The sequence below is a fragment of the Pteronotus mesoamericanus genome, unplaced genomic scaffold, assembly GCF_021234165.1.
Source record: "Pteronotus mesoamericanus isolate MK-2021 breed Mesoamerican mustached bat unplaced genomic scaffold, CSHL_Meso_final contig_37, whole genome shotgun sequence".
Lineage (NCBI taxonomy): Eukaryota > Metazoa > Chordata > Mammalia > Chiroptera > Mormoopidae > Pteronotus > Pteronotus mesoamericanus.
In genome coordinates this window covers 2,564,035-2,588,940 of record NW_026555144.1, presented here as the reverse complement: position 1 = coordinate 2,588,940, position 24,906 = coordinate 2,564,035, and the positions used below count along the sequence as shown (strand labels likewise).

Sequence of the window (24,906 nt, the reverse complement as noted above, 5' to 3'; positions counted from 1 at the left end):
CTGAGAAAACTAATACAGCTAAGAAAATCATGAAAGAAAACAAGAACCACTTCATAAATTTCTTTTTGTTCTTGAACCAAATTAATTATAAATATCAAATAATAGTAAATTAATTCCCAGTAGTGCCAGGCAATAAAATTTAAAATAAAATTGTTTTACACCCTCATTGCTTGATCCTAGAGTAATTTTAGATGGAAATACCATTTTAAAATAAACAAAGATATTAACTCTTTTGGGTAAATCTATGTATTACTACTTACCAAAATTTGCCATCTGTATCGTCTGGTTGCCGGTCTCTGGAATGTTGTAAATCACAACAGCGTCAGCATTTCTTCTGCTTGCTGTCTGAATTTTTTCTGAAAATGTACAATTACCTCTTTCTATCAGTGCAATCCAGGGCTTCTTAGTATTGGTAAACTCAGTGTTATAGTCACAAGCTTGGTAGTTATTGTTCTTAGGGATGCCTACCACCCCCATAGCATTAGCCACTGGTGAGGCTAATCCATAAACACCACATTCACATGTTTCTGTTGTAGTGTAGTTGCTGGTTTCATTGTAATAATTCACAGTCACGTAGGCGTTCATTGGAAAAGATGATGTGATTCTAAATAAAAAGGTAAAAAATACAAGCAACTGAAAACAGCTGGACTTATTCTCCTGGTTCATTGTTTGTTCATTTGAGCATAAAATTTAAGATGTCTGCTGATATTTCCAACTGTCAGTCACCATTTGTCCACTCAGGTCACCACTATGCAGAAGTTTGAAATTTCAGTTGCAAGCAGGTAACTGATCTCGCCTCAAGCAACATAAGCTCTGAATACATCAGCTCTATTTCACTTTAGTTATCTACATTCCCTTTGGCCTTCCCCTCCTCCAACTGTACACACACGCAACCCTAAACCAGAACTACCTTAGTAAAAAAATAACACCATTGAGTTTATACTACATGTCAACATATTAGGGTTGGATGACTTCCTGTGCTGACATTTTTTTTCCCCTATTGTACCAGCTAGTGCACTTTCATAAACAGGGAGTGGATTGGTACAAGGAACTGGATTCTTGGGAATCCCACATGACCAGTTTGAAAGTTTCCTCTCTCAGAATATCTAAAAGACCAAACTGATTTTCCAAGCCCTGCTGAAATATGCTATCAACCAGTTTAGCCAAGAGTAAGTTAAGACCCACAATTTTAATTGCTGTGGCATTACTAGAATTGGTTTTACATACTCTTGCCCTCATATTTATTTTTTGAATGGTTCTTTATTTTAGGAATTTAATTACTATTTTTAATTTTCACAATGATATTACATAGCCTTTCCTCACTATCACAAGTGTTTATTTTGCTGTTGAGTTTTTTTTATTTTTAAAATTTATTTATTTATTTATTTTTCCAATACATTTGTCTCTGCTTACACCCCACCACTTTCCCCTGCCCCCCTCACCCCTCTCCCTCCCTAAATCTTTCCCCACTTTGGCTTTGTCCATGAGTCCTTGCTATATGCTCCTCAACTTACCCCTTCCCTTCCTTTTCCCCACCCACCCCTCCCTCCTTCCCTCTTGTCTCTGTTGCTTTCTTTTTTCTTTCAGTGTTGCTGGTCTTATTTCCTTGCATCTTGTTTTGTTGGTTAGGTTCCACTTATAGGTGATATCATATGGTATTTGTCTTTTGCCCCCTGGCTTATTTCACTTAGCATAATGCTCTCTAGTTCCATCCATGCTGTTGCAAAGTGTAGTAGGTCATTTTTTCTTTCTGCTGCATAGTATTCCATTCTGTAAATGTACCATAGTTTTATTTTTTTGAATGGTTCTTAACAGGCTCCCCAAGGAATATCTTGTTGCACCTCATTTATTCATTGAAAAGTAAATGTATTTCAGTGGCTAGAAATCTTTTAAAGTACTGTGCCTTGCCCATGGTAGATACTCAAATATTTGTTGATTGACTGATACTTAGGACTTATTGCATTCCATTAGTTTTTATGTCCCATGTGTTATACTCTAACAAGATTATTCAAGGTTTAACATTTAGAATTTTAAATTCTCATTATTTCAAATGTATAGATTATTTCAGTGCTTTCTTTGTTGTAAACTCTGTTTTTAACATGGAGTGCACTGAACACCAGCAGTACTCGATCATTGTCATGTGGTCAATTGCTCTGGGAAAGTTCCTGGGATAGGGAGATTTCAGTGTGTGCCAAGGGCTGGTGAAGGAGTAGATAAATGGATAAGAAGACAAACAGAGATATCAGGAGTCTGATTGTGTCAAGAGTCAGCAAAACACACATTAGGCTGTCACAGAAGCAGAAAGACACCAGGTCAAAAAAAGGGTGGACATGATGGTAACCTGAAGTACAAGGAATGCAGTCTGGAATCAGGAAGACTACTAGAGTCAAGGGGACAAAATAACAAAAAATAGAAAAATAAGAGACATTGTTGAAGGAGATGATCAATAAGGCCACTTCTTCCTCCTACTTCTCGTTTGTTCATAGGCATCTGAGATATTAACTTTGGATTGGACCCTGAAGGTGGGAACCAGCAGTTAACACTACTCAGCAGAGGTGAGGAGTTCAGGGAATGTTCATTTGAATCTAATGAATAAATCCCAACAGAAGCACAATGTAAATATAAACATTTCTATCATATTATAGCTGTGAATTATGTATCTGTGTATTCCCTTCCGTACAGTCCTTGGCATTAGTGGCACTTTACACATAGTAATCACTTAATAATTATTCATGGACTTGAACTGAAAAGTTTAAAGGTCTTGTATATTACCTCATGGTCTATTTAAGAGCAAATGCAAAAAGTTTATTATTTTGCTATTAGTACTACCATCTTGATGTTAAAACTCATAATAAAGCTTGTATTCACTACACAAAAACTGTCAAACTGGAAACAGAAGCATTATTGTCAAAATCATTAGTTTGCTGATTGCTAATAGACAACTGTAATAAATTCAACATCAGTATTCAAAATGCAAATAATTGGCAAGGTCCTAGAAATTTGATTTAACCTCTTCCTACCAGTTATTAAATTGTTTCTGAAGGAAACTCTTTTCTTAAAATAGTTTAAAAACAGATTAGTGAGGAGTTAACTAAATCCAATAGAAGTTGAATTTTGTTAAATATTATTAATACAGTAGTTTCAAATCTTCGCATTATTTTTTTGAATAAGTTAAATCATTATATGCCTTAAAAATGATGACTTTCCCATAACACTTTGTGGCAATGCTTGTGTATTAAAGAGAACTTTGGAAACTATTTCAGATTGCTATGGCAGTTGAAGTGTATGACTTCATATGATAACCAGCATTATATACCTTGTATATAAGTGCTTTTATGTTTCCTTTGGTGACTTTCAGAGAGGGAGAGTCATAACTTAAAGAAATAATTTTCTATATTAAAAAATTGCAGTTAAGTAAAATTGGTCCTGGAACAATAAATACCCATTAATGCAACCTTTCTGTTAACCCTTAAGGCAAGTTGCTTGAGGATGAGTGGTCTAGGTCTTTTTCAGCATTGTTAAATTTTTGTCTGTGGAACCTACATTAAACTCACTTAGGAGTGTATTGAAAATTAAAGTTCCTGGGTCCCACGTCCAGTCATCCTGAATCAGAATCTGAGGGAAATATTTAGGAATTCACATTTTAAATAAGCTCTCCAGGTAATTCTTATGTACTTTATAATTTAAAACCTTTAGATGAAACAAATTTTACATGATGAATAGTACGGAATCTACTTCTAACTTTGACAGAATAGCTGCTGTCATTTTATTTCAATCTCCTTGTTGTTCAATTTCCATATCTATAAATATTTGATGTTTATTTGTAATTTAGGTGGTATTCTGCACATTTCTGAAGTATCTTAAAAACCAAAAGTTTGTACAAGTGCTGATTCTACAACAGTTAGTACTGTGTCCTTAGGAAATAAAAAAACCTCTCTGGGACTTTTTTATTTTTCTTTATTTCACACACACACACACACACACACACACACACACACACACACACACACAAAGAGGTTGGATTAGAATTTATTTATCAGGACTTTTCTAGGTCAGAATGTTTAGAAACTAATTTGTTTTTCTTCCTGTCGGCACAATTCATGATAAAGCACTGAGAGTAGATGAAACTATAGGAGGTAAGTTCAAAATATTGAGCAGAGCTTGAGTTTTAATAAATATAACAAGTGCTTGAAATATGATATACCAGTAATTTTGAAACATGTCTGCACATTATAATCACTTGAAGAGCTGTTAACAATCTTGATGCCCAGGCTATACCCCAAAATCAGAAATTTTGGGAAATATTTCAGCATAGTAATTTTTAAAAATTAAATTTATTGGGGTGACATCTGTTGATGAGATTATATAGATTTCAAGTGTACAATTCTATAATACATCCTCTGTAGATTGAATGGTTTATTTACCACCCAAATTAAAACTTATTTCCATAACCATATATTTGATCCCCTTTACCCTTTACTACTCCCCTACCTCCCTTCCCTCTGGTAATCACCATAGCATTGTCTGTGTCTCTGAGATTGTTTGTTCATTTTTTCTTTTCAGTTTTACATGCGCATGTGAGTGCAGTCATATGGTTCTTGACTTTTTCTGTTGGACTTATTTTGCTTAGCATGATATTCTCAAGATCTAGCCATGTTGTTGCAATGGCAGTATTTCATATTTTATTATGGCTGAGTAGTATTCCATTGTATACATATGTACCACATCTTTATCTAATTGTCTATTGAGAGACATTTTGGTTGTTTTCATGTCTTAGCCACTGTGAATAATGCTAGGTATAGTAATTTTTAAAACTCTCCAGGTAACACTAATATGAAGTTAAGTGTAAGAACCACTGCTATATAGGAATTAGGTGGGAATATTATTTTGCAAATTTTACAAATAAGGAAATTAAGGCCACATAATTCAAGTGGCTATTCTTAAAGTTTCACAAGGATTTAGAGATAGATTTGTGGCTAGGTTTAAATGTTTTTTTCTTTTTCAAACTCTACTTTTTATTTCTTAAACATAAAAGAAAGTTAAAACTTAGGGCTAGAAATGTTATCAACATAACAATGTAAAAATGATGGATAATATAGTGAGTAGTATGACCTGGACCAAGAACTAAGTTTATATTTAATGATTAACTTTTGGAGACTTAGCACATATATAATATAATATGACTTTATCCGAGTGTAATCTCAGATAACTGGAGTCATAAGATAGTCTCTAAATCCTGTTTTATTTCTTAATTTTTAACCTTTTCCTAAAATTCTTTCAGTAAAATCAGCTAATTACTGAAAAAAGCAGAACTGAGTAATACATATTTTACCTCCCATCAATTTACCTGCAAATTCTTAGGTAGCAATACTTTAAAAAGAAAGAAAAAATGTACCTGAAAAGGTAACCGGTGAGATAGCAATCCGCTCAATTATAAACCATGTAAATAACTTATGAATAATAGAATTGATTATAATCTATAGTCCATGTTACCATATGGTTTGTAGCTAAAAACATCAAGTATTATTAGTATCACCAAACAAGGGTTTCAACTTTTTTAAAAGCCCATTTTTTATTGTGAATAAAATGAATGCACAATATTTCCAACAAAGAAATAAAAATAGTGGAGAGAATATTTGCTAAGATTCTTCTTTTAATAGCTTACCAAAGGATTTTAATGTGTACATCCCATTGTCCTGCAAGCATTCAGGGCCAGGCAGGTTCACACGGGATTCGGGTAGATGTAAGAAAATACATGGAGGTGTTAGAATGTCTGACAAGCCTTTATTCTGGGGTGAAGTGATCCATGCACATTACAAGCCATGAGTTGGAGCACGCAAAGTCCTGAATCCCTTATATACTAAGTGCACACAATGCCAGTAAGGTACTAATACTGACCTTCTGGTTATATAACAGAGCTTCATTCTATGTATGCAGGCCTTTAAGCACAGTTACAGAAACACTGCTAAGTTCCAGTTCCCCGGATATCTGGGTGAGAGAGCCTGACTTCCTCCATTTTCCCTACATTCCACCTTTTCAGGGTTCCTCACCATGCAATCTATGTGAGGGTGTCTTCTGTGAGGGTCCTTTGGCAATGAGGGCAGAGCCCTACACCCAAATGCCGCAACAGCAGTACAAGTTGCAAGCAATACACAAGCACTGGTGCCCAAGACAGTAAAGACCCACTGACGTTCAGTAGTTAAGGACACCCACGATTCCTGCAGGGAATATTGAATAACAATAACCTGTCAGGCATTGAATAACATGGGTCTCAGAAACTAATTCCTGTAGAGTTGGCTAACACTGTGATGAACATCTGGAATGCACACACTGCATTCAGCCCCAACTAGAGCACATACCATGCCTTGTGATGTGAGCATGTCTAAAGCCATGTGATTTTTAGGGTAACTTTTCTTAATTGATACACTTCCTCATTTAAGAGGCTCAAGGAATCATATGTTACATTCAACGCATGAACAGTGTGCAAACTAAAGCAATCATCTCAGCCTCAGTGACTATAGAAGAAGCTTGAGGAGAAAAAATGGCTAATGGTTAGTATCACCAAGGGGTACTCTTTACCTGGTGCCACGCTTTAAATGCTTCCCAGTTGAGTGGCTGGTTTATAAGGGTTTTCTGAACTCAGGAAGGCCAATAAGGCCACCTCCAGGTACAATGGCCAGTCCAATTTCTGGGCAAGTAAGGCCACTCATGTGAGCCACACACCCAGAGAGCCCCAGTGGGAACTGCAGCCCAAGTGTTATTCCATGCATCCCAATAATGCTTAAGAGTATGCTTCTGACACAGATCTATCAGAGTCCAGCCCACTTGGGGTTGTCCTTTGAGGTTCTCAATACAGAGAGGGGCTGGTCCAGCCAGCTCCATGGCCTCAACTGTGAGCCAAGCCGAGCCATTCCATATGGCGTGGCTGACTAATGGCTGGGGCTTGTCATACCGTTGCTCCACCCCAGCATAGATGTCAATCCAGGTTCTGTTCCACAAGGAATGTGCGCTTTTCCACGGGTGTGACCAAATACAGTTTGCAATGGAAGCTGGAGAGATGTGCCATGGGAGACCAGCTGCTGTGGTAAGGGAGATATCAGTGCAGATCCAGCACGCTGATTGGTTAGTTACTGAGGCATAGTCATGTACCCAGTCCACTAAGGTGTTAGTTTGTACTCTAGGGGTAAAAAAATAAAACAGTTATTGGAACTAACAATGGCAAATCATGACCCTCAGGCTGTATACAAGCAAGTTTCTGGTCAGTCGACAGGATGGTGGCTGGCAGAGGGGCCTTCCTTGGTGCGAATACCATACTTTTCATACCTTGACTGGGGGCTCAGCATCTACTTGCAGCAACAGTGAGGAACTCATAATGGGCTGTAAGGAAATCACAAAGGTGTCACGGAAAAGTATTTCATGGTCTGCTGGCCCTGAGTATGTCACCTGCAAGATTGGGGGCCATGTCCTGATCACCCAAGGCAATATTTGCAAGTTTCTCTCCACCTCTACAAGGTGAAACAAGGGTTTCATCACATGCAGGGGGCTTTATCTCCCAAGGCCATATCCAAGGGGCCATTTGCCAATGTTCTAGACCCTTAGGTACAGGCAACATAATGTTTCCTTGTTTCCCCATGCTTGGTTGTAGCAAAGCATCTCTAGTCTTTATTTGTAGCTGAATTTGAGCTGCAGTCTGGTAAAGTAACGTTTCTGCCAGAGCTTCCCCCCCAACTCCTCTAATTTAGAGTCTGGAGGACAGTCCATAAGCATTTTGTCCACTCCCCAGCATGGGGATAGCAGCCGCAGCTCACAGGCCTCACTTTAAGAGACCATTGTACTATTCAATCATCCCAGCAGCTAGACGGTGATAGGCCACATGGAACTTCCAGTTAATCTGCATGTCTTGGGCCCATTTTTGCACCAAGGCCCCCTTAAAGTACATTCCCTGATCACTTCCAATGATCAAGGGTTAACCATAGGCAGTGCATAAGTGCTGCAGTACAGTGCTAACCGCTTTTTGATCTGGTTGGCATGTGGAGTATGCAGTCAAGAGATCGTGGCTGTGTCCACACACATGATTGCATACTTATACACCTCTGAACTCTGTAGGGGTCCGATCACATTTGCTTGCCACCAAGTTGGTGGTACTTGTCCCGGCACCACCTGTCTAGTAGTTCCCACAGACCTCTGGGGATGCTCCCGTGAGCAGACAAGCTTCCTATACCTCTGCTAAGGTGACAATAACCCACAAGTTTTTATAGTAGACCACATGGTCTTCTGCTGAGCATGTAAAAGGCAACAGTGCAATCACTGGGCTACATATCTTCTTGAAGGGCCAGGAGGCACCATTTACTGCCAGCACACCTTGGCTAGCATGTCAGCCTCATCATTCCCGGGGGGAAACAAGGCATGCATGCCTGGTCACATGATATACAGTGATTTGTTTCTGGTGGCCAAATTCCCATAGGTCTTGCCACAAAGCCTGTCCCCTTAATGGCCTATGCATAACCATCCATTTATTTGCATGCCATTTAGAAATCCTAACATTAGCCCCCAGTACACTGCCCAACTATCTGTGCAAATAATCAGGGATGGTGCTTCATTGGCAGCCACAAGTCACACAGCTTGCTGTTCTGCCCACTGGCTACTCTCACTGACTCTAGTGGCAAGCCAGATTGTTGTTTCTTTTGGTTTAATCACTACAGCAGTCTACACACCAGGCTGGCCCCTGCTGGACCCATCAATATACCACACATCTGTGGGAATAGGAGCCTGCCCTTCATGAAAGGGGCTAGTTTCCACTTTTATTGTGTCAGGGGCAGTAGATTTTTCATTTACATAGGTAACGGGGCCCAACACTTCCTGCAACTTGGCCTATAAGGGGCTAGTCAAAAGAGTACTTCTTTGTTGCAGATAAGCCCCCCCACTTAGCCAATGTGGACTTCTAGGCCCTCCCACTGTGAGGCTTGTCCATTCAGTCTCAGGCCCATCCAGGAATAGGATAAGTGGTCCTTACAGTTACTAGGGCAGTTCCTGTTATAGCCCCTGTGGCCAAACAGGGCAGCATACACCACTGTCAGTTGCTTTTCAATTAGGGAGTATCATGCCTCTGTCCTCTTCCATAGTTGGGACCAGAATCCCAGGGGTTGACATAGTACTTCTGATCGCTGCCAAAGACTGTACCCAACGCCTTCTTGTGTCACATGCACATCTAGCTCACAAGGTCTGGAAGGATCCAAAGCATGCAAGTCCTGAGCATGTTTAATGATGTGCTTTGCTCTTTGGAACGCTTGTTCCAAGGTCAGGGTCCAGTTCCAGCTCACTCCCTTTTTTACCAAAGCATACAAGGGGTGAATAACTTGAGCGAGGTGAGGCACAAACACTCTTCAGTACCATGACAAATCCAAAAGAGGCAGAGGGGGCGTGCTACAGAACCAGATCCCTTATCCCTGCCATAAAGCATTCATCATTGTGTCCATGAGTATTAAGATTAAACACAGCCTAGTACATGCCCAACTCCTGTAGAATCTGCACTAAGTCTGCACAGGACTGCTATTTACTCACAGTATCTGGTACATCTCCCACACCATACGAATCACAGCTATGACCCATTCTAACAAAGAATGAGAGCCCTGTCCCCTTTTGTTTTGCTGGCTATTTTGCAGTTACTGGCTCAAGGAGGGGTGAGTTGTAATGGAAGCTAACTTTTATATCTCACTTTCAGTGCACATAATACTATCCACCCCTAGATCTCAAAGGCTGAGAAGCCATACCACCAAGGGCTCCCAAGACTGCTGAGGAAGCTGCTTCACCAGATCTAGTAACTAGGCTTGCCTATAGGGATGGTACAGAAGCAGTACGTTGTGTACTAAACCACCTGGGTGGGGCCATCCAGATTCCACCCAGGTGCCATAGGTTGCTGTGATTTCATTTTCTGTATCACTACTGGGCAGGCCTGGAGGGAACTCAGTTCCTCTTCCCCCTCCTGCAAATCATCCACTAAGATCAGGAGGTGGGCCACCATGATTCCACTACCCTGAGGTCCTCCTCCAAAGCATGGATCTGAGTCTCCAAGGCTTCCACCCTTTCTCGAAGCCCTTGTAACTTCACTGCATCATCAAGTGCAGTATCCTCTCCCTCATAGTGCTCTCCTAATTTTGCTGCATTGGGAGGTACAGTATCTGCTACAGCTCACAAAACTGTAAGAAACGTCCAGCCCACGGCCCCTGTAGCCGCCCAGGAACTCGGCTTCTCCAGAGTCTCTCCTACCACCCCCAAGGACTTCTCTACCATGCCGGGTGTGCCACTAACATTGGGCCAGTCCAGGGAGGGAACTCAAGCCACAAGGAGCCCTGCCACTGAATACTACGTACTGGTGGCAGGCCACTCCTCTAATCCCCACTCTGGGGGGGGGGTCCCAATGGCTCTATACCATGCTATAATGAATCTTGTTGACCATGTCAATTGTCCTGCAAGCATTCAGAGCCAGGCAGGTTCACATGAGATTTGGGCAAATGGAAGAAAATATGTGGAGCCGTTGGGATGTATGACTTGCCTTTATCCTGGGGTGGGGTGATCCGTGTATGTCACAAGCTGTGAGTTACACCACAGAAAGTCCTGTCTTCCTTATATACTAAGGGCACACGAAGCTGGCAGTGTGCCAATACTTACCTGGTTATATAACAGAGCTTCATTGTACACATGTGAGCCCTTAAGCACAGTTATAGATACACTGCTATGTCCCAGTTCCCTGGATATCAGAGTGAGGGAACCTGAATGACTCCATTTTCCCTACACCTATGTACTATCTAAAATTAGAAACTTCAGTGAGAGACTGTGGTCTTCTGGTAGACTATGTAATATTTCATAGTTTACTAATTGATTTGTTAATATGAAGGTGTCATCATAGGTTTGATATTTGTGTTGGCTTTGGGATTAATGAACACATATTGTCACTTGAAGATAAGCTCTCTTGAGGGTAGTTTGGTACTGCCACAGTAGTGATCTAGAAGTATCCCAAAATAAGGACATATATGTTTAACTCAATATTTGGATAGGAACATTACTAGAATATAAAATAAATTGTCAGGCAATTTATCTTTAATAATCCTAAATTAAAAAATTGTTCATATTTCTCATTCAGTATGGGAATAAAAATTACACTTATTAAAATGTGTAGTTTTGGGGGCTTCTGGGCAAGATGGCAATGTAAGCAAACATGGCTCACCCATTTGCACACCACATCACAATTACAACTAAAATATAGAACAACCATCACTCAGGAACGTCAGAAATCGAGTTGAATGGAAATATGACAACTATGGAATTGAAGAAACAGCATCCATCCAGACTGGTAGGAGGGGTGTGGATGCAGAATGGGCTGGCCCCACTCGTGTGGATAAAAATTCGAGAGCGATATCTTGGGAGTGAGGAATCCCAGACCCACACCAGACCTCCCAGATCATGATTCTAGGGCCAGGAAGATAAGTCCCCACAACTTCTGGCTACGAAAAATGGTGGGGATTAAGACAGTGGAGGAGCCTGCTGGAGCCCTAAGCAGTACTTCTTGCAGAACCCACACATGAACTCACTTACTCCAGACTCGCTCCCTCTGGGCTCCAGCACCAGGGGGGCAGCTTGAAGTGTACCAGTGGTATACAGGGGGAGACTGAAGTGTCTGGCATCAGGGCAAGCAGAAACTATTGTCCCTTTGCTGATCCCTCCCCCGACAAAGCCAGTAGGCTGATACCATATACTCAGATGGTCTCACTCCATCAACCTGGCTAACACTGTCTGACCCTTCTTAGAGATGCCCAGAGGGTCCACCCCACTCAATTTATAGGCCCACCTAAACTGCTTTTCCAAGCAAATGGCTGGTCTTGGGTCCTAAATCCTATCAACAAGCAACAGCTACCTTCAGTGAGCCTTCCTGGCAGCCAGATTAGAGTCACAGCTTGGCTTCACCTGGGGATCTTTAAGTCCAACAAAAGTAGCAGCCATCTCATATTGCTTTATAACTCAGACAGGATGCCCCGGGCAAAATACAGGCAGGGCTGACTTTGGCCTGCACCACCAGGAAAACTCCGGGGCCATCACACACAGTGGACTGCTGCAGACCACATCAAAGCATCACCATCCTGCCCCTGCACAGCTGATTGTCCATGGAGGTTGGAGGTCTGTGGTTAGTGGTCACAGCCAGTCCTTGCAGCTGATTGGCCTGGGTAAATACCTTCCATTTATCTGCTAACAACCAAAGCTCAACTACAAAAGGAGGGTGTACTCAGCCCACACAAAGGGCATATCTTGAGTACCCAGCTTGGATGGTAGGGGAGGCTGTGGCACTGGACCCTACAGGACACCTATTACATTAGGCCACACTACTGAGACACAGAGTCAAAGAAGCTCTACCTTATACATAGAAACAAACACAGGGAGGCTGGCAAAATGAGGATACAAAGAAACATGGCCCAAATGAAAGAACAGATCAAAACTATAAAAAAGAACTAAATGAAATGCAGATAAGCAATCTATCAGATGCAGAGTTCAAATCACTGTTTATAAGGATACTCAAGGGACTTAGTGAGGACCTTAGCAGTATAAAAAAGGCCCAGTCAGAAACTAAGGATACACTAATTTAATTAAAGAACAGTTTACAGAGAAACAACAGTAAAGTGGAAGAAGCTAAGAATCAAATAAATAATGTGGAACGTGACGAACCAAAAAAAAACAACCATGCAGAAAGACAAGAAGAGAAAAGAATCCAAAAAAAAAATGAGGATAGTACAGTCTCTGGGACAACTTTAGGAGGTCCAACATCATAGGGGTGTGAGAAGGAGAAAAGAAAGACCAAGAGATTAAAAATCTATCTGAAAAAATAGTGAAAGAAAACTTCCCTAATTAGGTGAAGGAAATAGATATGCAAGTACAGGAAACTCAGAGAATCCCAGTTATGATGGATGCAAAGAGGCCCACTCTAAGACACATCACTATTTAAAAAAAAAACCAAACATTTATTTATTTATTTTTTATTGTTCAAATACATTTGTCTCCATTTACATGCCATCACTTTTCCACTGTGCCACCCACAACCACTTTCCTCCCTCAATCCTTCCCCACCTTCACTTCATCCAAGTGTCCTTCAAACCTGTTCCTTGATCGGACCCTTCCCCTTCACCTCCCTGCTACCTGCATCCCTCCCTCCCTCCCACCCACGACGGTTTCTTTTTTCTTCCAACGTGTTGGTCATATTTTCCTTGCCTGCTTGCTTTGCTGATTAGGTTCCACTTATAGGTGAGATCATATGGTATTTCTCATTCATCCCCTGGCTTATTTTACTTAGCATAATGCTCTCCAGTTCCATCCATGCTGTAGCGAAGGGTAGTAACTCCTTCTTTCTTACTGCTGCGAAGTATTCCATAGTGTAAATGTATCATAGTTTTTTGATCCACTCATTTACTAATGGGCACTTAGGTTGTTTCCAGTACTTGGCTATTGTCAATTGTGCTGCTATGAACATTGAGGTGCATAGATTCTTTTGAACTGGTGCTTTTGGATTCGTAGGGTATAATCTGAGCAGTGGAAATGCTAGGTCAAAACGCAGCTCCATTAAGCTTTTTGAGGAAATTCCAAACCATTTTCCACAGTAGCTATACCAGTCTGCATTCCCATGAACAGTGCACGAGACTTCACTGTTCTCCACAACCTCACCAGTTATTTGTTGATTTATTTCTAATGGTCATTCTGACAGGTGTGAAGTGGTATCTCATTGTGGTTTGCATTTCTCGGATGGCTAGTGAAGATGAGCATCCTTTCATTTGTATCTGGGCCCGGTGTATGTCCTCATTTTAGAACTATCTGTTCAGGTCCTTTGCCCATTTTTTATTGGATTGTTTGTCTTCCTGGAGTGAAGTCATGTGCGTTCTTTACATATTTTGAAGATTGTTTCCCTGTCTGAGGTATCATCGCTATATTTTCCAAAACAAGTTGTTGCCTTCTCATTTTGCTGATGTTTACCTTAGCCATGCAGAAGCTTCTTATTTTGCTGAAGTCCCATTTGTTTATGCCTTCCTTTATGTCTCTTGCCCTAGGGGAAATAGAGGTGAAAATATTGTTGTGTGGGATACCTGAGAGTTTCTTCCCTATGTTTTCCTCTAGAACTTTTATGCTGTCACGACTTCAACATAAGTCTTATATCCAACCTGAGTTTATTTTTTTTATTTTTTATTTATTGTTTTAATTTTTCTAAATTTATTATTTCAAATACATTTCTTTCTGCCTACCCCCCACCACTTTCCCTAGACCCTACTTCCTTCCTGCCCTTAACTCTTCCCCTTTGGTTTTCTCCATAAGTCCTTGCTATCTGTTCCTTGACTTTCCCCTTCCCTTCCTTTTCCCCGCCCCCTCGTCCTCCTTTCCTCTTGTCTCTGTTGATTTCCTCTCCTTTCAGTGTTTCTGGTCTTATTTTCCTTGCATCTTTGTATTGCTGGTTAGGTTCCAATTATAGGTGAGATCATATGGTATTTGTCTTTCGCCCCCTGGCATATTTAGCTTAGCATAATGCTCTCCAATTCCATCCATGCTATCGCGAAGTTTAGTAGTTCTTTTTTTCTTTCTGCTGCGTAGTATTCCATTGTGTAAAGTTACCATAGTGTTTTGACACACTCATCTACTGATGGGTATTTAGGTTGCTTCCAACACTTGGCTATTGTAAACTGTGCTGCCATGAACATTGGGGTGCATAGGTTCTTTAAAATCGGCGTTTTGGTGTTCTTAGGGTATAGTCCCAGCAGGAGAACCACTGGATCAAAAGGGAGTTCCATTTTCAGCTTTTTGAGGAAATTGCACACTGCTTTCCACAGTGGCTGCACCAGTCTGCATTCCCACCAACCGTGTACTAGGGTTCCCTTTTCTCCACAGCCTCGCCAGCACCTGTTGTTTGTGGATCTGTTTATGATGGCCATTCTGACCGGTGTGAGGTGGAACCTCATGGTGGTTTTGATCTGCATTTCTCTGATGGCTAGTGATGCTGAGCATCCTTTCAAATGCCTTTGGGCCTTCTGTATGTCCTCCTTAGAAAAGTGTCTGCCCAGATCCTTTGCCCATTTTTTGATTGGATCATTGGTTTTCTTGGAGTGGAGTTGAGTGAGTTCTTTTTATATCGTGGAGATCAAACCTCTAGCTGATGTATCATTAGCGAATATATTTTCCCATATGGTTGGCTCCCTTTTCATTTTGCTGATGTTTTCTTTAGTCGTGCAGATGCTTCTTATTTTGATGAGGTCCCACTTGTTTATTCTTTCTTTTATGTTCCTTGCTTTAGGAGACATATCAGTGAAAAAACTGCTCTGTGGGATATCTGAGAGTTTCCTTCCAATGTTCTCCTCTAGGACTTCTATGGTGTTGCAACTTATATTTAAGTCTTTTATCCATCTTGAGTTTATTTTTCTGTATGGTGTCAGCTGATGATTCAATTTCAATTTTTTGCATGTAGCTGTCCAGCTCTCCCAACACAATTTGTTGAAGAGGCTATTATTGCTCCATTTTAGGCTTCTGCCCCCTTTGTCAAATATTAAATGCCCAGAGGACCTGGGCTCATTTCTGGGCTTTCTATTCTGTTCCACTGGTCTGTGGGTCTCTTCTTGTGCCAGTAGCAGATTGTTTTGAGTATAGTGGCTCTGTAGTAGGGTTTGATGTCCGGTATTGTGATCCCTCCTACTTTGTGTATCTGTCTCAAAATTGCTGAACCTATTTGGGGTCGTTCATGGTTCCATATAAATTTTGAAACGTCTGTTCTATTTCTGTGAAATATATCATTGGTATCTTAATAGCGATTGCATTGAATCTATAAATTGCTTTGGGTAGTATGGACATTTTGATGACATTAATTCTTCCAATCCATGAACACAGTTTTTGCTTCCATTTATTTGTGTCTTCCTTAATTTCTTTTTTCAATGTTGTATAGTTTTCTGCATACAGGTCTTTTACCTCTTTGTTTAAATTATCCCTAGATACATTATTTTTCTTCTTGCTATGTTGAATGGTAATTTTTTTTTTTGATTTCTTCTTTTTCTATTTCATTGCTGGTGTACAAAAATGCCTGTGATTTCTGAATGTTGACTTTGTATCCTGCTGTTTTGCCAAATTCACTTATTAGGTTGAGGAGTTTTTTGGTAGAGTCTACAGGGTTCTCTAAGTACACTATCATGTCATCTGCAAACAATGATAGCTTTACTTCCTCCTTTCCCACTTGGATGCCTTTTATCTCTTTCTCTTGTCTGACCGCTGTGGCTAGGACATCCAATAGGATGTTGAAAAGAAGCAGTGACAGCAGACATCCTTGTCATGGTCCCGATCTTAATGGGAAAGCTTTCAGTTTTTGACCGTTGAGTATGATACTGGCTGTACGTTTTTCATATATGGCCTTTATTACGTTGAGGAATGCCCCATTTATTCCCATTTTGCTGAGTGTTTTGATCATAAATGGGTGCTGTACCTTATCGAATGCTTTTTCTGCATCTATCGAGGTGATCATGTGGTGTTTCTCTTTTCTTTTATTTATGTGATGTATCACGTTTACTGATTTGCGTATATTGAAACATTCCTGAATGCCTGGGATGAATCCCACTTGATCGTGGTGGATAATCTTTTGAATGTATTGCTGGATGCAGTTTCCCAATATTTTGTTGAGGATTTTAGCTTCTATGTTCATCAGGGAAATTGTCTTGTAGTTTTCTTTCTTTGTAGGGTCTTTATCTGGTTTTGAGATCAGGGTGATGCTGGCCTCATAAAAAGAGTCTGGGAGTCTTCCCTCCTCTTGGATTTTTTGGAAGAGTCTGAGAAGGACAGAGGTTAGCTCTTCCTGAAATGTTTTGTGAAATTTCCTGTGAAACTGTCCGGCCCTGGGCTTTTGTGTGCTGGGAGTTTCTTGATTACTGCTTCAATGTCCCCATCTGTTATTGGTCTGTTCAAGCTTTCTCTTTTTTCCTCCTTCAGTGTTGGAAGATTATACTTTTCTACAAATTTGTCCATTTAATCAAGATTTTCAAATATCTTGGCATATAATTGTCCATAGTAGTTTCTGAATATCCTTTATATTTCTGTTGTATCAGTTGTTATTTCTCCTCTTTCATTTCTGATATTATTAATTTGGGTCCTCTCCCTTCTATTCTTGATGTGTCTGCTTAAAGGCTTGTCAATTTTATTTATCTTTACAAAGAATCTGCTTCTGGATTGGTTGATCCTCTGAATTGTTCTTTTCGTCTCTAGGTCATTCACTTCTGCTCTAATATTGACTCTTTCCTTCCTTCTTCTTGCTCTGGAATGTAGACAAGTTGAAGTTGATAGCCATCAAATAAGATATTAATTGAGAACAATCAAAGCTGTACCACACAGGAGATAGGCAACATACTCAAAATACCCAAATCAATATTTATTGGTGAAAATGAAAAATGTGTCTTATTTTGTGGGGAAATAAAACATAAAACACAATATCTGGTCTTTGTCCCTGGTTTCTGGCATAGAGCTTCAAAAACACTTAGAATTGGAGAGATTAAGATGGCGGAGGAGTGAATGGGAGTCACGCTGACCTCCTCCCAAGACCAAACAGGAATTGCGACTAAATAGTGGAGTAATCACCTGGAAAACAATGGAACGAAAGTGGGAGAGGAGCCTAGGAGCCACAGACAGTGGATTCCACTTCACACATCCCAACGGGTGAGAAGTGCGGTGGAGGCTCGAGAGGGTGGGTTGGGTGCCCACGGGCACTGGCACCAGAGGGACATTGAAATGGCCAGTTAGCTTCTCCCGAGAAGAACGGGGTCTGATTCATAAACGGGGACCCCTAAACTATAGCAGCTAAAACCAAGAAAATACAGACAAAACACAATGCCGAAAAGCTTAGGGGCGCTCTCTGCCAGAGACAGGTGGCTGGAGATGCAAAGAGACATTTAAAGGGCCAACTCAAAAATTGCAGTGGCAGCCACCCTCCTTGATCTCTGGGTAGAGGTGGCAGCAGGGTGGGCTGGTGCCTGGGAAAAGACTGGTGAGGAAAACTTTGTGAAGAGAACTGACACAGTGGCCGGTGGAGCCCTGGTGATAAAGCACCTCCCACTCTGCAGCTACCATCTCACTCAGGCATAAGGGAATCAATTAACTTGCCTTTTGTGCGCTCTGCACACACCTTGTACATTTGAGTTGGAGGGTTGAGTGCAGACTGGCTGGGAGAGCCTTGAGGAGAGACTGGAGACTGAGGCGTTGGGGAAAGAACGGGAGTAGGAAGCGGGGTGTCCCGACTTCTTCTCCTTGCCGTAGTCTCCATTGTTTGGGAAGAGGCCACGCCCCCAAAGAGACAAAAGCCAAAAAGCACACATAGACACCCCAAAACCACCCAGTGCATGCGCGCACACTTGCATCGAGTGACCTGCGAGGGTTGGCGAGCATGTGTGTGACCTGCGCAGGCTGGCGAACGCTTGCACCAGCCGGCAAGGCCTCCCACAGATTGGCACCAATATGGCCTTCGAGGAAGTGCACAGAGAGGCGAGGGCAAGCGTAAATTGACCCGCCTGGCCCACGATTGTGGAGCGGCACACAAAATTAGTAGGTCCCAGGACTAAGGGGTCACAGAGCAGCCCAGAGTCCCTGGAGGAAGGAACGGAGACCGAAATAACCGGAAAGTCCTTCAGCTGACTTCCTCCCATTTCCGTAGTCTCCATTGGGCAAGGGCAAGCAACGCACCGAAGGAGCCAAAAGCGGAGAAAACACACAAAAGCAGACCCTGGGCTGACGAGTGCCAGGGAGCTCGCTGACCAGGGAAGCCAAAGGAGTATGTGAGGTCATGAATAAGCCCCCTGGTCTGGGGCAAGCACACTCGAGCACAGGCAGGTGGGGGATCCTGCCCCACCGGGAACACACTCAAGGAGCAATCATGAGAGTGCGGAGCGATCCCAAAATATAGTCCAGCCCTGAAGGAAGGAGTTACAGAGCTGCCCCGAGCAGGAGTCAGACAAAGACAGTAGACTCCGGGAAGGCTCAAACACACAACCCAAGGTCATATAGGGTCAACTACTGACATCATCAGAGGCAGGCCCAGAAAGAAAAAAAAAAGGGAAAAATAAATAAATATATAAATAAAAAGAACCACCTCCTACCATAGAATTTTAATCCACAAGTCAGGAAATCTAGACAGCCCAACTGAAGCAGAAGCAATAATAAATAAAAAAATAAGTAAATTACTTAACAGACTCTCACAAAAATGGGAAGAAAAAGAAGTTTCTCCCAAATGAGTGGAAAAGGAGACTCTCCACAGAGAGAGCTAAATGAAATAGAGGCAAGGGAACTATCACGTATTGAATTCAAAAAATGGTTCTAAGGAAGCTCAATGAGCTCGGGGAGCTCAAAGGTAATTATGAGAAACTGCAGAGAAACAATCAGGATCTTACAGCGAACTATATCAACATGGAAAAGGACATAAAAACTATTCATGAAAACACAAGATTATGAAGAATACCATTTCTGAATTGAAGAACACAGTAGAAAGAATCCAAGCAGGCTGGATGAAGCCGAGGATTGATTCAGAGAGATGGAGTATAAGGTGGAAAAAAGCTCCCAGAAAGAACAAAAGACTCAAAAAGAATGAAGAGTCATTTATGGAAATGTCGGACAACCTGAAACGCAATAATATCTGTATAATAGGGATACAAGAAGGAGAAGAAGAGGAGCAAGGGATAGAGAACCTCTTCGAAAAAGTAATGATGGAAAATTTCCCTAATTTGAGGAGAGCAAGGCTCTCATGGATCCAGGCGGCAGAGAGGACCCCACTCAAGAGGGACTCAAAGAGGTCCACTCCAAGACATATCATCATTTAAATGGCAACTATCAAAAACAAAGAGAGAATCCTCAAGGCAGTTAGGGAGAAGGAGAAAATAGCATACAAGGGGGCTCTGATTCGCCTAGGGGCTGACTTCTCAACAGAAACACTACAAGCCAGATGGGAATGGCAACAAATATTCCAAGTCATGAAAAGCAAGGGCCTACAGCCAAGGCTGCTCTATCTACCCAGCAAGGATCTCAATTAAAATAGAAGGGAAAATATGGAGTTTCCCAGACAAGAGAAGGCTAAAAGAATACATCTCTACCAAACCAGCACTCCAAGATATGCTAAGGGGACTGGTTTAAAAAGATGAAGGAAAAGAATGAGAGCGAGAGGAACACAGGCACAAAGAGAAAAGATGAGTAAGTTTCTATCAGTAATATCTCTCAATGTGAATGGTATAAAAGCCCCAATCAAAATACACAGGGTAGCTGAATGGATAAGAAAACATGACTCACACATATAATGTCTACAAGAGACCCACCTCAGAGCAAGAGACCTACACAGATTGAAAGTAAAAGGATGGGAAAAAATATTCCAAGGAAATGGGTAAGAGAAAAAGGTTGGGGTTGCCCTAGTTGTATCAGACAAATTAGATTTCAAAACAAAGGCCATAAAAGGAGACCCAGAGGGGCACTTTATTTTACTTAAAGGAAGAATCTATCAAGAAGACATACACATTGTAAACTTGCATGCTCTCAATATAGGAGCCCCCAAGTTTATAAGGAAATTGTTGGATGACTTCAAAAAAGACATAGACAGCAGCACACTTATAGTAGGGGATTTCAACACCCCACTGTCAAAAATGGACAGATCTTCCAAACAAAACATTAATAAACATATTGTGGCACTGAATGACACACTGAATCAAAGAGACTTATCTGACATATATAGAACCTTACATCCCAAAGAAGAAAAATACACATTCTTTTCCAATGTTCATGGCAGTTTTTCAAAGATAGACTACATGATAGGACACAAAGCAAACCTCAGCAAATTCAGGAAAATTGAAATAATACCAAACTTTTTCTCGGACCACAAGGGCTTGAAACTGGAAATCAACTCAAAGAGAAACTTCAAAAACTTGCAAACTCATGGAGACTGGACAGTAGACTATTAAACAATGAATGGGTCAATAATGAGATAAGAGAAGAAATCAAAAAAATTTCTGGAAACAAATGAAAATGAATAGACAACAGTCCAAAACCGATGGGACACAGCAAAGGCGGTCCTGAGAGGGAAGTTCATAGCAATACACGCTTACCTAAAAAAGATAGGAACATTTCAAATAAAAGACCTAACACTACAACTTCAAGAACTGGAGAAACAACAACAAATAAATCCCAGAGCAAGTAGAAGGAAGGAAATAGTCAAGATTAGAGCAGAAGTGAATGACCTAGAGACGAAAAGAACAATTCAGAGGATCAACCAATCCAGAAGCAGGTTCTTTGTAAAGATAAATAAAATCAGCAAGCCTTTAAGCAGACTCATCAAGAATAGAAGGGAGAGGACCCAAATTAATAACATCAGAAATGAAAGAGGAGAAATAACAACTGATACCACAAAAATACAAAGGATATTCAGAAACTGCTATGGAGAATTATATGCCAAGAAATTTGAAAATCTTGATGAAATGGACAAATTTGTAGAAAAGTATAATCTTCCAACACTGAAGGAGGAAGAAACAGAAAGCTTGAACAGACCAGTAACAGCTGGGGACATTGAAGCAGTATTCAAGAAACTCCGGGCACACAAAAGCCTAGGGACGGATGGTTTAACAGGAGAATTTCACAAAACATTTCAGGAAGAGCTAACCCCTGTCCTTCTCAGACTCTTCCAAAAAATCCAAGAGGAGGGAAGACTCCCAGACTCCTTCCATGAGGCCAGCATCACCCTGATCCCAAAACCAGATAAAGACCCTACAAGGAAAGAAAACTACAGGCCATTTCGCTGATCAACATAGATGCTAAAAACCTCAACAAAATATTGGCAAACCGCATTCAGCAATACATTCAAAAGATTACCCACCATGATCAAGTGGGATTCTTCCCAGGCATGCAGGGATGTTTCAATATACGCAAATCAGTAAACGTGATACTTCACATAAATAAAAGAGAAGAGAAAAACCACATGATCATCTCGATAGATGCAGAAAAAGCATTCGATAAGGTATAGTACCCATTTATGATCAAAACACTCAGCAAAATGGGAATAAATGGGGCATTACTCAATGTAATAAAGGCCATATATGAAAATCCTACAGCCAACATCATACTCAGTAGAAAAAAACTGAAAGCTTTCCCACTAAGATCGGGAACACGACAAGGATGTCCACTCTCACCGCTTCTTTTCAACATCATATTGGAAGTCCTAGCCACAGCAGTCAGACAAGAGAAAGAGATAAATGACATCCAAGTTGGAAAGGAGGAAGTAAAGCTATCATTGTTTGCTGATGACATGATAGTGTACATAGAGAACCCTGTAGACTCTACCAAAAAACTCCTCAACCTAATAAGTGAAATTGGCAAAACAGCAGGATACAAAGTCAGCATTCAGAAATCAAAGGCATATTTGTACACCAGCAATGGAATAAAAGAAGAAGATATCAGAAAACAAATACCATTATATATAGCAAGCAGAAAAATAAAGTACCTAGGCATAAATTTAACCAAAGACCTAAAAGTCCTGTACACAGAAAACTATACAACATTGAAAAAAAGAAATGAAGGAGGACACAAATAAATGGAAGTGTATACCGTGCTCATGGATTGGAAGAATTAATATCATCAAAATGTCTATAATACCCAAAGCAATTTATAGATTCAACGCAATCCTTATTAAGATACCAATGATATATTTCACAGAAATAGAGCAGACATTTCATAAGTTTATATGGTACCATAAAGGACCCTGAATAGCCTCAGCAATTTTGAGAAAGAAAAGCAAAGTAGGAGGGATCACAATACCGGACATCAAACTTTACTACAAAGCCACTATACTCAAAACAGTCTGGTACTGGCACAAGAAGAGACCCACAGACCAGCGGAACAGAATAGAAAGCCCAGAAATGAGCCCAGGTCTCTCTGGGCATTTAATATTTGACAAAGGGGGCAGAAGCATAAAATGGAGCAATAATAGCCTCTTCAACAAATGGTGTTTGGAGAACTGGACGGCTACATGCAAAATATTGAAATTGGATCATCAGCTGACACCATACACAAAAATAAACTGAAGATGGATAAAAGACTTAAATATAAGTCGCAACAGCATCATAGTCCTAGAGGATAACATTGGCAGGAAACTCTCAGATAGCACACGCAGCAATTTTTTCACTGATATGTCTCCTAAAGCAAGGGACATAAAGGGAAGAATAAACAAGTGGGACCTCATCAAAATAAGAAGCTTCTGCACGGCTAAAGAAAACATCAGCAAAATGAAAAGGGAGCCAGCTGAATGGGAAAATGTATTTGCTAATGATACATCAGCTAGAGGTTTGATCTCCAAGATATATAAAGAACTTACTCGACTCCACTCCAAGAAGACCAACGATCCAATCAAAAAATGGGCAAAGGACCTTGGCAGACACTTCTCCAAGGAGGAGATACAGAGGGCCCAGAGGCATTTGAAAGGATGCTCAGCATCACTAGCCATAAGAGAAATGCAGATCAAAACCACCATGAGGTTCCACCTCACACCGGTCAGAATGGCCATCATAAACAGATCCACAAACAACAGGTGCTGGCGAGGCTGTGGAGAAAAGGGAACCCTAGTACACGGTTGGTGGGAATGCAGACTGGTGCAGCCACTGTGGAAAGCAGTGTGCAATTTCCTCAAAAAGCTGAAAATGGAACTCCTTTTTGATCCAGTGGTTCTCCTGCTGGGACTATACCCTAAGAACACCAAAACGCCGATTTTTAAGAACCTATGCACCCCAATGTTCATAGCAGCACAGTTTACAATAGCCAAGTGTTGGAAGCAACCTAAATACCCATCAGTAGATGATTGTGTCAAAACACTATGGTACATTTACACAATGGAATACTACGCAGCAGAAAGGAAAAAAAGGACTATCAAACTTCGCGACAGCATGGATGGAACTGGAGAGCATATGCTAAGTGAAATAAGCCGGGGGGAAAGACAAATACCATATGATCTCACGTGTAAGTGGAACCTAACCAACAATACAAACATGCAAGGAAAATAAGATCAGAAACACTGAAAGGGAAAAAAATCAACAGAGACAAGTGGGAAGGAGGGAGTGGGGGTGGGGAAAAGGAAGGGAAAGGGAAAGTTAAGGAATATATACCAAGCACTCATGGACAACACCAAAGGGAAGAGCTGAGGGAGGGAAGGAGGTAGGGGGTAAGGGATAGTCGTGAGGTATAGGCAGAGACGAATGTATTTGAAAAAATAAATGAAAAGAAAACACTTAGAATTTCCTTAGTGATTGGAGTGTCTTTCTTATGTTAATGAGGTTACTCACGCTGAACCATTAGATTGCGTGAAGATGTGTACCATTGCCAGAGAGACCAAATATATGATTTAAAATTTGCAATATGGGTCGGGCCCAATCTTCATGGAGGGGAGATGTGGGCCTGAATATGAAGTTTGAAGCACATGGCTTATGATTTAATCAATCCTACTTAAGTAATGAAATATCCCCAATCCTCTGGATATCGAGGGTTGTTGGAGCTATATGGTTGGTGAGCACATTGTTGTGCCAGTAGAGTGACATGCCTGCATTCCATGAGGAGAGAGTACAGAAGCTCTTTATTCTCTCTTAGACCTTGCTCTATGCGTCTGTTTTTTTGGCTCTTTCTGATCTGGGTCCTTTATAATAAAAATATTACTATAATTATAGGGTTTTTGTGTGTTCTGTGCACAATCCAAGTGAAATATTAACTCTAAGGTGGTTGTGGAAACCCCTGCATTTGTAGCCAGTTCATTAGAAGTGTGGGTGGTATTGGAAGTTTTGGACAGTTTTGTGGAGGACTGAACCATTAAACATGTGGAGTCTGAAGCTAACTCTGGGAGTTAGTGTC

At 41.0% G+C, this 24,906-nt stretch overlaps 1 protein-coding gene across 1 annotated transcript in view; it reads right to left on the bottom strand.

Moving 5' to 3' along the window:
- The window catches only part of LOC129073235 (E3 ubiquitin-protein ligase RNF133-like), a 33,673-nt gene extending 32,860 nt beyond the window's left edge, over window positions 1-813 (bottom strand). The window contains exon 1 of the mRNA XM_054576919.1: window positions 261-813. Within this exon, the coding sequence (XP_054432894.1) occupies window positions 261-666 (406 nt within the window). The 5' untranslated portion in view covers window positions 667-813. The remainder of the gene's footprint in view (window positions 1-260) is intronic.
- Between the last annotated feature and the right edge of the window lie 24,093 nt (window positions 814-24,906).